We start from the raw sequence: 13,388 nt of genomic DNA, 5'->3' as shown, positions 1-13,388 counted from the left end.
TTACAAGAAGAAAATTTTCACCATGGCCGAACAAAAACATAATTTCCATGTCACACTGAGACAATTCCATTGCATTGACATACTTAACCGTAAATTACAACATTGAGGATGTCCAGCAAAACTAAGGTGTTTACAATGTGAACATTGCCCCCTACCATATTTTTGAACAAAAAAAGGCATAGAATTATAATTAGCTCTATTTCTTTCTGTTCACAAGTATACCGCAACAGCTTTCAAAACTTTCTACAAGTCGAAGTTACGATTAATGGACAAAATTAAAATTTTAGAATCATCCTTCAGAATATATGACAGATAGACCGATAAGTAAATGGAAACATTTGAAGTTAATTTCAATTTATATTCTTTAAAGCTGACATTAAAAAGAATTCAGTCATGGTGGAACCCCCGCTCTATTTTAGAGCTAATTGATAATCACAAATACAAATTTGAATTGGGATCGGAAGATATAAGCCTCTGCTCCCTCCCAACCCCTTTCCATCCCATATGCTTCAGGATGCAATTTCCTGTTAAATTTCCAACTTCATACAGTTTAATCCACAGAAAACTATGAAACACATTCAACATGTGCTGACTGGATGCACGATGTCATTGTGTAATCCTAACTGACAATAACAACCAGCAAAAAAACTTGACCATACACGGCAATAAATTCCTATACAAAAACTGAAACGGATATTTACAACAAATACTGAAATCTTGATTACATTATTGCTTTGAGATAATTGTCAAGTGGCGGCTACTTTCTAAGTAAGGTTCTTTAAAATGTTCTCTTACCTGAAAAAATGCCTGAAGCGCCCATCTCTTTGGTCCAGGTAAGTATAATATAGATCACGCTGACAAGCACTGCTATTTGTCTCCTTTGAGGTCCATCGAGCACGGGCATCGTGTATGTGCAACCAGCAGTTCACATCTTTTTAAATGCTTCCCTGCACGGCCATATCCATGTGATCTCTTTCTCAGGCGTGTAGAACACGGGACTAGAGGGTCAAGCCGGGAAAGAGCGATTGTCACTAAGCGTCCCCCAAAAATAATACACACTATGGGCTGGCGGACAAATTAAAACGCATGCACCTCAGGACGCGTGGGACAGAATAAAATCCCACCCCCCGCACCCCAAACACAGGCAAATACACGCACACACCTGACGGCATGGGAACAGTATAGAACCCGGTACCCGAGAGCACGAGGACAGGATAGAACCCGGTACCCGAGAGCACGAGGACAGGATAGAACCCGGTACCCGAGAGCACGAGGACAGGATAGAACCCGGTACCCGAGAGCATGAGGACAGTATAGCATCTGGTACCTGAGGGCACGGGAACAGTATAGAACCCAGTACCTGAGGGGCACGAGGACAGTATAGAACCTGGTACCTGAGGGGCACGAGGACAGTACAGAACCCGATACCCGAGTGGCACGAGGACAGTATAGAACCCGGTACCTGAGGGGCACGAGGACAGGATAGAACCCGGTACCTGAGGGGCACGAGGACAGGATAGAACCCGGTACCTGAGGGGCACGAGGACAGGATAGAACCCAGTACCTGAGGGGCACGAGGACAGTATAGAACCTGGTACCTGAGGGGCACGAGGACAGTACAGAACCCGATACCCGAGTGGCACGAGGACAGTATAGAACCCGGTACCTGAGGGGCACGAGGACAGGATAGAACCCGGTACCTGAGGGGCACGAGGACAGGATAGAACCCGGTACCTGAGGGGCACGAGGACAGGATAGAACCCGGTACCCGAGGGGAACAAGGACAGTATAGAACCGGTACCTGAGGGGCACGAGGACAGGATAGATCCCGGTACCCGAGCACGAGGACAGTAGAGAACCCGGTACCTCAGGGGCACGAGGACAGTATAGAACCCGGTACCTGAGGGGCACGAGGACAGGATAGAACCCGGTACCTGAGGGGCACGAGGACAGGATAGAACCCGGTACCTGAGGGGCACGAGGACAGGATAGAACCCGGTACCTGAGGGGCACGAGGACAGGATAGAACCCGGTACCCGAGCACGAGGACAGTAGAGAACCCGGTAACTGAGGGGCACGAGGATATAGAACGCGGTATCTGAGGGGCACGAGGACAAGATAGAACCCGGTACCTGAGGGGCGCGAGGATATAGAACCCGGCACCTGAGGGGCACGAGGACAGTATAGAACCCGGTACCTGAGGGGCACGAGGATATAGAACCCGGCACCCGAGGGGCACAAGGACAGTATAGAACCCGATACCCGAGCGGCACGAGGACAGTATAGAACCCGGTACCTCAGGGGCACGAGGACAGTATAGAACCCGGTACCTGAGGGGAACGAGGACAGGATAGAACCCGGTACCTGAGGGGCACGAGGACAGGATAGAACCCGGTACCTGAGGGGCACGAGGACAGGATAGAACCCGGTACCTGAGGGGCACGAGGACAGGATAGAACCCGGTACCCGAGCACGAGGACAGTAGAGAACCCGGTAACTGAGGGGCACGAGGATATAGAACCCGGTATCTGAGGGGCACGAGGACAAGATAGAACCCGGTACCTGAGGGGCGCGAGGATATAGAACCCGGCACCTGAGGGGCACGAGGACAGTATAGAACCCGGTACCTGAGGGGCACGAGGATATAGAACCCGGCACCCGAGGGGCACAAGGACAGTATAGAACCCGATACCCGAGCGGCACGAGGACAGTATAGAACCCGGTACCTCAGGGGCACGAGGACAGTATAGAACCCGGTACCTGAGGGGCACGAGGACAGTACAGAACCCAGTACCCGAGGGGCATGAGGATATAGAATCCAGTACCTGAGGGGCACGAGGACAGTATAGAACCCGGTACCTGAGGGCATGAGAACAGTATAGAACCCAGTACCCGAGGGGCATGAGGATATAGAACCCGGTACCTGAGGCCACGAGAACAGTATAGAACCTGGTACCTGAGGGGCACGAGGATATAGAACCCGGTACCTGAGGGCATGAGAACAGTATAGAACCCAGTACGTGAGGGCATGAGGACAGTATAGAACCCGATACCTGAGGGCATGAGGACAGTATAGAACCCGGTACGTGAGGGCATGAGGACAGTATAGAACCCAGTACCCGAGGGCATGAGGACAGTATAGAACCCGGTACCCGAGGGGAACAAGGACAGTATAGAACCGGTACCTGAGGGGCACGAGGACAGGATAGAACCCGGTACCCGAGCACGAGGACAGTAGAGAACCCGGTACCTCAGGGGCACGAGGACACTATAGAACCCGGTACCTGAGGGGCACGAGGACAGGATAGAACCCGGTACCTGAGGGGCACGAGGACAGGATAGAACCCGGTACCCGAGCACGAGGACAGTAGAGAACCCGGTAACTGAGGGGCACGAGGATATAGAACCCGGTATCTGAGGGGCACGAGGACAAGATAGAACCCGGTACCTGAGGGGCACGAGGATATAGAACCCGGCACCCGAGGGGCACAAGGACAGTATAGAACCCGATACCCGAGCGGCACGAGGACAGTATAGAACCCGGTACCTCAGGGGCACGAGGACAGTATAGAACCCGGTACCTCAGGGGCACGAGGACAGTATAGAACCCGGTACCTGAGGGGCATGAGGATATACAATCCAGTACCTGAGGGGCACGAGGACAGTACAGAACCCAGTACCCGAGGGGCATGAGGATATAGAATCCAGTACCTGAGGGGCACGAGGACAGTATAGAACCCGGTACCTGAGGGCATGAGAACAGTATAGAACCCAGTACCCGAGGGGCATGAGGATATAGAACCCGGTACCTGAGGGCACGAGAACAGTATAGAACCCAGTACGTGAGGGCATGAGGACAGTATAGAACCCGATACCTGAGGGCATGAGGACAGTATAGAACCCGGTACGTGAGGGCATGAGGACAGTATAGAATCCGTACCCAAGGGCATGAGGACAGTATAGAACCCAGTACCCGAGGGCATGAGGACAGTATAGAACCCGGTACCCGAGGGGAACAAGGACAGTATAGAACCGGTACCTGAGGTGCACGAGGATATAGAATCCGGTACCTGAGGGGCACGAGGACAGTATAGAACCCGGCACCTGAGGGCATGAGAACAGTATAGAACCCGATACGTGAGGGCATGAGGACAGTATAGAACCCGGTACCTGAGGGCATGAGGACAGTATAGAACCCGGTACCCGAGGGCATGAGGACAGTATAGAACCTGGTACCTGAGGGCATGAGAACAATATAGACCCCGGTACCTGAGGGCATAAGGACAGTATAGAACCCGTACCCGAGGGCATGAGGACAGTATAGAACCCGGTACCTGAGGGGAACAAGGACAGTATAGCACCTGGTACCTGAGGGCACGAAACAGTATAGAACCTGGTACCTGAGAGCATGAGGACAGTATAGAACCCGGTACTTGAGAGCATGAGGACAGTATAGAACCCGGTAGCTGAGGGCATGAGGACAGTATAGAACCCGGTAGCTGAGGACATGAGGACAGTATAGAACCCAGTAGCTGAGGGCATGAGGACAGTATAGAACCCGGTACCCGAGGGCTGAGAACAGTATAGAACCTGGTACTCGAGGGGCACGAGGACAGTATAGAACCTGGTACCCGAGGACATGTGGACAGGATAGAACCAAGTACCCGAGGGGCACGAGGACAGTATAGAACCTGGGACTCGAGGGGCACGAGGACAGTATAGAACCCAGTACCCGAGGGGCACGAGGACAGTATAGAACCCGGTACCCGAGGGGCACGAGGACAGTATAGAACCCGGTACCCGAGGGGCACGAGGACAGTATAGAACCCGGTACCCGAGGGGCACGAGGACAGTATAGAACCCGGTACCTGAGGACATGAGGACAGTATAGAACCTGGTACCTGAATTGTGATTCACAAGGACAGGCGCACCCAGTTCAGGCTGCGGCCACCGCTGCTGGTTTCTGTATTAAATTACCGCCAGTTTTACGCTTCACTTTTGAGGTTTGAGTTCTGGATGGGTCTTTACTCTCAAATTGCAGGTTTTAACTGCAGGTACAGCTCATTCCTGAACGCATCTGTCAAATGTTTTATATCTCAAGTTATAATAGAAGCAGTTTCTTTCCCCACGTGCTACCACGTTCCATTGCCAAGACACGTCCAAAAATCCGGTCTCCAACTTTTTTTCCTTTGCAGTGTTGCTCTATTTGCCTACAGTAGCCGTTGTTTCCAGTTCACTTGCCTATGCCTCTTAGCAGTGTCACCCCAGATTGGTTTAAAATCCCAGTTGAATTGGAGTTTGCATTGATTTGTAAATTGTCAGTTACAGTAGATGTTCCCCACGCCCGGATAGCGCTGGCGGTCTCTTACCGAAAGTGGGGAGGTAGCATTGCCTCTCTATTTATCTAGAGTATCCAGACCCCTTCAGACTGTTATTCCTGTTTACGAACAAATGCTTTATGTCTGATTTTTTTTTAAACTGTTTCACGTTGGGCAATTCAGGTATTCCCTTCTGCGAACAGATGCTTGCTGTTATAGGATTTAGTTCTGGCAACCTTTTAACATAGTTTAGTCCCTACTTGTTGAGTGATGCAGCCTTAAACGCTCCTGGATTTAGAGTACCCTTCAGTTATATCATCTTCCCTTCAAAAACCTTCAGATCCTTGTAGCGGACGAGTGGTGCCATCTTCATTCCCAATTTGAGGAATATTTTCCAGCAGCACTGGTTTTCCCATCATCTATTCCGCCCCCCCGCCCCACATCCAGTTTCTGCAGGATCTCTGTTTTCCCAAGTTGGTGAACTCCAGACGCTTGTCACTTTCACTGCGCTCTGAAACTGCTCACCTTCTGTCCCGTCTCTTGCAGCTCAGTTCCTGTCGTTTTCCTCCCTGGTTTGTTTTCTGAATCCTTCCTCTCCCAGTTTCTCCCTCTCGAGGTGTGTTGGTAAATCTTGTCGATCCCGGTTCCCGGTAGCACACTATCCAACTCAAACCCAGAAGCATTCAATAATCGGTAGGAGCCACACTACTGCGAAATAAGAAAAAAAAAACAAATGACGACAGCAATTTCTTTCCTATTCCATATAGTTTCCGCATTCTGGTCATCAATACCTGTCTTAAAAAAAATAAACGTTTGAATAACTTTATAATCTTTGGGTAAAAATCCAACTGCGAGTGCTTTGGTTGCTGAATTGACAACACGAAGGCGTCACACGTTGTGGGCGGAACGAGTTATAACCCAGTTCTCCCTCCTAACCCTAAATTAATGGAGGCTGCAACTTTTCTGACCAGCCTGTGGACCACGGCCATGAACATAATCTCGGCGTTTAGTTTGAAAGAGTACGTATTATATATATATTACAAGTATAATCTTGTTACGGTTCGCTGTAGAAAGCCATAGGACTGATAGATACCTGAAAATATAGTGCGCAGCAAAAAAACACGCTGCCAAGCGAGAAAGGTGGCAACGGGCAAGGGCAGTCCCTACTTTGAATAATTCACTGCATCAACAAGCAAAGCTCCGCACCTGTGACGTCTATTGTTGTTTTGCCAGAAACTTAAGCATTCTTAGCTCAGTTGTTTTTAAGTGCAGAATAGCCGGCTTCATGGGACCTTAGTCACTGGATGTAACAACATAAGCATGATTTAATATTTATTTCAATACAACTTAGCCTGTCATATGTATAAGTGCCTTCAAAAACGGGTTTTCCACCACACTTCTGATTGATCTAATTTACACTGCAAATTAAAATCTCAAAGTTGTGCACAACGCGGACATTACAGCTCGCACCTTTTAAATGTTAACTGGTGCAACGTATTTTCAAGTATTTGAGTATAGATGCTGTTGCTGTGCTACTGTATATATTTTTTTCAAAAATCGCAATGCAGTGCAACGCGCTCCCTCTTGTGGTACTTGAATCGGAATTGACCACACAGCATCACATTTCTTCTGAGCATCGCTCGCTCCCTTCTGTTCTGCATTTTTTGCTATCCCTAAATGGCATTCTTTATTTTATTTTCTTGTTGATATCCAAATTAACTATGCGCCATCGTTAGGAATCCAATTTACTATGTTCCTATTTCCTGAAGTTTCAGTAAAATTAGTTTCGATTACATCAACTTAGTGTAGGGCAGTACAATTTCCACGCTAATGGAGTGTATTCATTATGTCAAACATTACAGTCAAGAACATAAAGTGTGGAGTAAAAATGATAATGCAATCTATGGGCTCCAATTCTTTCACAGAGCCTGTACCATCTATCCTATCATGAACTTTCTTTGGCCTCCTTGTCTGGAGAGACATTGGGTAAGTGCCTGGAGGTGGATTGTGAAGCAGCGCCTGGAGTGGCTATAAAGACCAATTCTAGAGTGACTATAAAGGCCAATTCTAGAGTGACAGACTCTTCCACAGGTTCTGCAGCTAAAATTGGTTGTCGGGGCTGTTACACAGTTGGCTCTCTCCTTGCACTTCTGTCTTTTTTCCTGTCAACTGCTAAGTCTCTTCGACTCGCCACTCTTTAGCCCCGCCTTTATGGCTGTCCGCCAGATCTGGCGATCACTGGCAACTGACTCCCACGACTTGTGATCAATGTCACAGGACTTCATGTCGCGTTTGCAGACGTCTTTAAAGCGGAGACATGGACTGATACCAGTGACGAGCTCGCTATACAATGTGTCCTTGGGGATCCTGCCATCTTTCATGTGGCTCACATGGCCAAGCCATCTCAAGCACCGTTGGCTCAGTAGGGTGTATATGCTGGGGATGTTGGCCACCTCAAGGACTTCTGCGTTGGAGATACGGTCCAACTATCATGAACTATAAGTATATTATCTTTAGAGCACAAGCAAATTTTACAAATTTTACCTTCAAGGCATTTTTAAGAATCGTGAATTTCACAATTTCACATTTTGAAATCATAAATTTCACAGTGTGGCAACAAGCCATGTTAATGATCTATTTAAAACAAAAAAGAGACAAGGGAGGTTTCTGATTTCAAATGGCATTTTCTTGTATACTCAAAAACTATTGTAAAATGCTGACTATAAACTCACTGAAGTCCGTGGTTGAATGAGAGCACGGAGCAACCTGCAGCTGTCTATTTCTTCATTCCCTGTCTCTGCACTGTGAACATCTGTCTGTGTTCAGACACAGCTCTCTCCGCGTCCACAAAGTTGATTGGAATTGGCAGACAACTCACATGCGTAATCTGAGACTTCATTTCCTCACAATGTGTGGCAAAAACCTTCAGTGGGTAGTCCTGTCATAGTTTATGTGTACTTGGCAAGCAACCACCATTTTGCACATTACATTGAATAAATATTGTTATGATCAGGTGAGGAAGGTTCACAAGGCTCCCGTCTTGTCCTTCTCCTTGTCTGACTGCAACAGGGTTTATTCCTTTTAAAACAGTGGATGTGCTTACAACTTCAGTGTGTTTACCTTTTATCTTTGTTGTGATTATAAAAGAACCAATCTGATAGGTTTTCTTGAGATTAAACAAGAAAGAGGTGAGTTTATTATACTTAAAAAACTAAACCCGATCTCAATAAAATAAAAACATTATGCTACACTTTCACTCACACACACATATGAGCATTACATACACACAAATAGATTACAGATATATTAGATATAGTCTTGGGGTTGGATTAGAGTACAGAACAAGAAAAAAATAATATACAGTCTGTAGTGTCTGGTAAGTCAGTTGTCTTCCGGCTGTAGTTGCAATTCTGAAGTCTCTGGTTGGTAGCAGTATTTTGCAGCTGGCCCCACCTGGTTCAGGTCCTTCTTGGAGGCAGTGATGTAGGCGGCTTTCTTTCCCAGGGTCTCTGTCTGTAGCAATGGTAGACTTGGGGTTGCACAGCCGTAGACAGGTTTCAAAGAACTTGCAGTATCTCTGGAGAAAGAGAAAGTGAAAGAGAGAGAGAGACATACAGCCCCACTGGGGTCCAGCCTGGTTAGCACTCACAGTTTGTCTCCTGTGTGTAACAACACTCCCAGTTTTACACAGCCTGGGGAGACTGTCACATGGGTCTCTCGGTCCACTTTGTTTTTCATGAGGACCAAAGTCTAAAACCCAAATCTTTTTCAGTATTTCCCCCCGGGGGTATGTCTGCATGCATGAATGCTTCAGGATGGCTTTGAATGTCCCACTAGCAAGGGTGATATAGGATAATCTACTCAGTTAGTCAAACCATTGCCTTGGATGGGATTCTTGTTAAGAATGTGTCTCCAATTCTATATCCTGGAATGTGAGGCATTTCAATGCAAACTGTGGTGGCTATCTTGGCTGCCAGCTTTTTAAAAGTTAACTATAGGATCCCAGCTTCCCTTTTCAAAGTTTAATGTAGGTTTCCAACCGATGAATTAAAAATCCTCTTTTGGCATAGCATGTTTTCTTGACACCTCTGCACCACATGGAATGAAATGTGACAATAGGAACATTTTATTACAAGGTTGCTGGTAAAAAAGAACACACACATTCATTCTCAAACACTCACTTCTCAAACTCACACTGCCATAGCTCAGCTCTGGTTTTTTTTTGGAGTTTTGACATCATCCTTCCTTTGGATGAGGTACCATTAAGAAATTGCATTTCTTTTGGGTTACCTGTTGTCATATGGGGTTAGAGTTTCTCTAGCATCAGTCAATCTCTAGCATAACTCTGGGTTATGTTCAGCTCAATAAACATGTGGTTGTTGGTGAAGCTTATAGTATGCAAATTTCTGTTACTGCTGAGGGCAAGGTTTTGTGTCTGTACAAACTTGAACCATTCAGCTTCCGGCACATTTATAATTTTTATCTCTATAGCGATAGTGGGTGATAAATTGTGTTTTGATCCCTGTGAGATTTCCTCCGGGCCTTTGTTCTTGCTGAGTTCTGAATCTAAATTGTTCGGTTTGATTAGCTTTGGATTTGGGATCTGATCATTGGGTTCTTCAGTGGGTAGATCCATACTGACCTCACTTTTAGTTTTCTGGTGAGTTACACAAGTGCTGTTTACTTTAGGTCATTTTTCCTTCCCTTTTCCCTTTACTTTGAAGAAGGTCTTCTTTCTAATCTGCCTTATGTACTCTGGGACATTACTGCTCGCAGGTGTCTGTCCAGCTTTCACTGCACTCCCCTGCGGCACTTCAACTAGTGAGGCATCTCCCTCACTTTTGGCTTGCCCTTTTGGAAACTTTCCTTGACCCTTCAGATTTCTGTAAATGCTGTTTGCAGCCTTTTTAGGGCATCTCTTTGTTCTGCATTTAAATAGGAGAGTGTAGGGTCTAATTTTTCTAACATTTTCTCAGTTGGCTAACCAGACAGTAGGAAGTTTGATTTAGGAACCCTACAGGTCCTCCTCCAACTCATCCTCACCGCCCCTTTTGTCCTCCTCTTCCCTAACTGTCTGACAGACCCGGGCTTGGTTGTCCCCTTCCCAGCTGTGAAACTGTTTTAACATGTTGATGTGGCACAGTCTTTGTTTTTTCCTTCGGTCTGGGGTGTCAAGTAAATAATTTACCTGACTAATCCTTTTTGATATTTGGCATGAGCCACTGAACCAGGCTGTCAGAGAATAACCCTGAATTGGGAGTAGTACCAATACATAGTCTCCAGGCCGAAATATTCTGGCCTTGTCATGTTTATCTGTCTGCCTTTTCATAGCTGTCTGGGAGGTTTTTAGGTGCTCCTGAGACACAGCACAGAGTCTTGTGAGCCCCTCCCAGAACATGAAGATGTAGTCTGACTGGATCTCTGCAGGTAGCCTATATTTGGTAAAGAATTGGGTTAGCCGCTCCACCACTACCTTGGCAGAGACAGTTCTTCGGGGAATGGCCTCTGGGAATTGAGTAGCCACATCCATAATGGTGAGAAGATTCTTTTGTTTTTGGCAGGGGTCCCACACAATCCACTAGCACTCTGCTGAAGGGTTCTCCAAAAGCAGGTATGGGAATTAGGGATGCAGATCTCATTGCAGGTTGGGGCTTCCCCACAACCTGACACTTGGCAGTGTGTGTCCATCACATCTTTGTGGTGTTTTGGCCTGTCAAAATGCTGTCTTATGCGGGCTTAGGTTTTTTGTATACCGACAGCCATTGGAGGTTTGTTGGCTATTCTTAGCGTTTCCTTATGGTACCTCGGTGGCACCACTATCTGGTGAACCACTGTCCACTCTTCATCTGCACGTCTGTGAGGAGGTCTATGCTTTCTCATCAGCATCTCATTCTTTAAGTAGGAGCACTCTGGGACCCCCTCTGCTTCGGCTTCGGTTTGGGCAGTCTGTGCTAACTTCTTTAATATTCCTTCCTCAGTGACTGTCTAGTTAATCTCCGTCTGCCCTATCAAACACCTTCCCCTTTGTTCTCTCCCCCACTCCCGTCCCCTTCACTTGCTTAAAACCTAATTATTTTCTAACCTTGAGCAGTTCTGATGAAAGGTCACAGACCTGAAACGTTAACTTCGCTTCTCTCTCCACAGATGCTGCCAGACTTGCTGAGTATTTCCAGTACTTTTTGTTTTGTTTCAGATTTCCAGCATCTGCAGTATTTTGCTTTTTTTAAAAGAAAAATTCTTTAATACTGGGTTGGCTTGCTGAGCCTCAACCAAGGAAGACCTGTTTAACACATTCTTCGTGTCCTCTAACTTCCCAAAGAAGGTTTCAGATAACCAGACGGTAGGGTCATCTGTCTGCAGTGCCAGTTCAGCCTCCTCTGATGGAGCTTGTTTGGCCATGGACCGAGTCATCACGCAGTCAGGAAAAATGCCAGGGACCTTCTCCTGCAACTGCTCTGTCTGCCTGACCTCCTTTGGTCTCTCTAAAACTACTGGGGAAGCTACCACTTTTTCCCCCTCCGATCATTACTCAGGAGCAGGTCAATCCCGTCCACAGACAAATTAGGAACAATCCCCACGGTTACCGGTCCTGAAACAAGATAGTACTCCAGATGCACCCGATATAAAAGTATGGGCATATACCGCTCTCCGATACTATTCACTAGCATCTGAGCAGTCAATGCACTCTCTGGGGGAAAGGTCATGCCTTTTCCCAGCAAAAGCAATTGGGTGCCCCCTGTATCCCTAAGTATGACTATGGGTTTGCTTGCCTCACTTGAGGGGCCACTTTTCCTTGGGACACAAAATCCTGGTAACTTTCAGGGATTTTGTTAAGTTTTCCCGCATTCACAGTGGCAGGTTTACTGGGTCTTACTGCCACAGTGAAAGCCACAGCCTGCTCCGCTGTGCTTTCCTTTAGGGCCCCTTTTCCTGCACTGGTCTGGTGTGCCCTGATTAATACTACAGCTTTTCCCCGTAACTTCCAGCAATCAGCTCTAACGTGACCTGCCTTGTTACAAGGGAAACACACAGGTTTTTGGGAATCACTCCTGCTCTCAGCACTGTCCTTTTTGGCCTGAAGAGGGCCTCTGTGCATCCAGCTTTCCCTTCTCGCCAATGACTGTTCAGGCTCCTATCACCTTCCCACCTTTTATCCTTTTCAGGTTTGTGGGGGTGATGAGGAAAGGCTTTCTCTTGGTGTAAGGGCTTGTGGACAAGAGTAAATTCATCAGCTAGGATTGCAACCTGCCTGGCTCTTGGAACCTTTTGTTCCTCTATGTGGGTTTTAATGGAAAGGGGGAGTGAGTTTTTGAACTCCTCGGGCAGGATCACATCTCTGAGGTTTTCAAATGTGGGATGTATCTTGAGTGCCCATATCAACTTGTCAAAAGCAAGCTGCTTAAATCTTTCAAACTCAAGGTAAGTTTGTTCAGGTTGCTGTGGGAGGGTTTGGAATTTTTGCCTCCAGTACTAGCTCATATGCACCCAGGATATGAGTCATCTCATAGTCTAATGAACTCTTGTCAGGCAACAGTGAATAAACCTCATGGGCTTTTCCTGTTAGTTTGCTTTGCAGTAACAGTGTCCAGCTTTCTGCCAGCCACTTCAGCTGTTTTGCAAGCTTTTCAAAATAGATGAAAAATGCTTCCACATCCCCCTCATTGAACTTTGGTATCAACTGGGAGAACTTTAAGAGCTCAACACTCGGCCCTGAAATAGGGGAAGCTCCCTCACTAGCCCTGTCTTCACTCGGCGTATTGGGTCTTCCCCTCATTAATTTGAATTGTCTTAATTCCCTTTCCTCCTTCACCTTCTGGAAAGCTCTTTATTTTTCCCTTTCCTGACAGTCTCTCTGCTCTGTCTTCTTCTGGAATTCTAATTCTCATCTCCTCTGTTCTAGTTGTATCTCAGCTAACATTACCCTGTCTGTTTCTGACTACAAACCTGTTTCTGAATCTTCAGGTTCAAGTGAAAAATGGTTGGCCACAAGTTTTAGGATTTCGGGTTTCTCAGCTTTTGGTCGGACAGTAATCCCTAACTGCCCAGCTACATTCCTCAACTCTTCAATAG

The 13,388-nt window shown here is 46.9% G+C and overlaps 1 protein-coding gene across 5 annotated transcripts in view; it reads right to left on the bottom strand.

The window, feature by feature from the left end:
• Positions 1 to 6,480, bottom strand: part of eva1c (eva-1 homolog C (C. elegans)) — a 169,548-nt gene extending 163,068 nt beyond the window's left edge. The window contains exons 1-3 of one of the 5 annotated variants that reach the window (XM_068041065.1): positions 6,412 to 6,480; positions 4,902 to 6,026; positions 796 to 998 (exon numbers count right to left, since the gene is read on the bottom strand). In XM_068041065.1, coding sequence (XP_067897166.1) covers positions 796 to 904 — 109 coding nt within the window. In that variant the 5' untranslated portion in view covers positions 905 to 998; positions 4,902 to 6,026; positions 6,412 to 6,480. The other 4 variants (XM_068041068.1, XM_068041069.1, XM_068041064.1 and 1 more) reach the window with 4 other exon arrangements.
• Positions 6,481 to 13,388: the final 6,908 nt, after the last annotated feature.

Source organism: Heterodontus francisci, chromosome 10, assembly GCF_036365525.1.
Source record: "Heterodontus francisci isolate sHetFra1 chromosome 10, sHetFra1.hap1, whole genome shotgun sequence".
Lineage (NCBI taxonomy): Eukaryota > Metazoa > Chordata > Chondrichthyes > Heterodontiformes > Heterodontidae > Heterodontus > Heterodontus francisci.
This window is presented reverse-complemented; position numbering and strand designations above follow the sequence as displayed.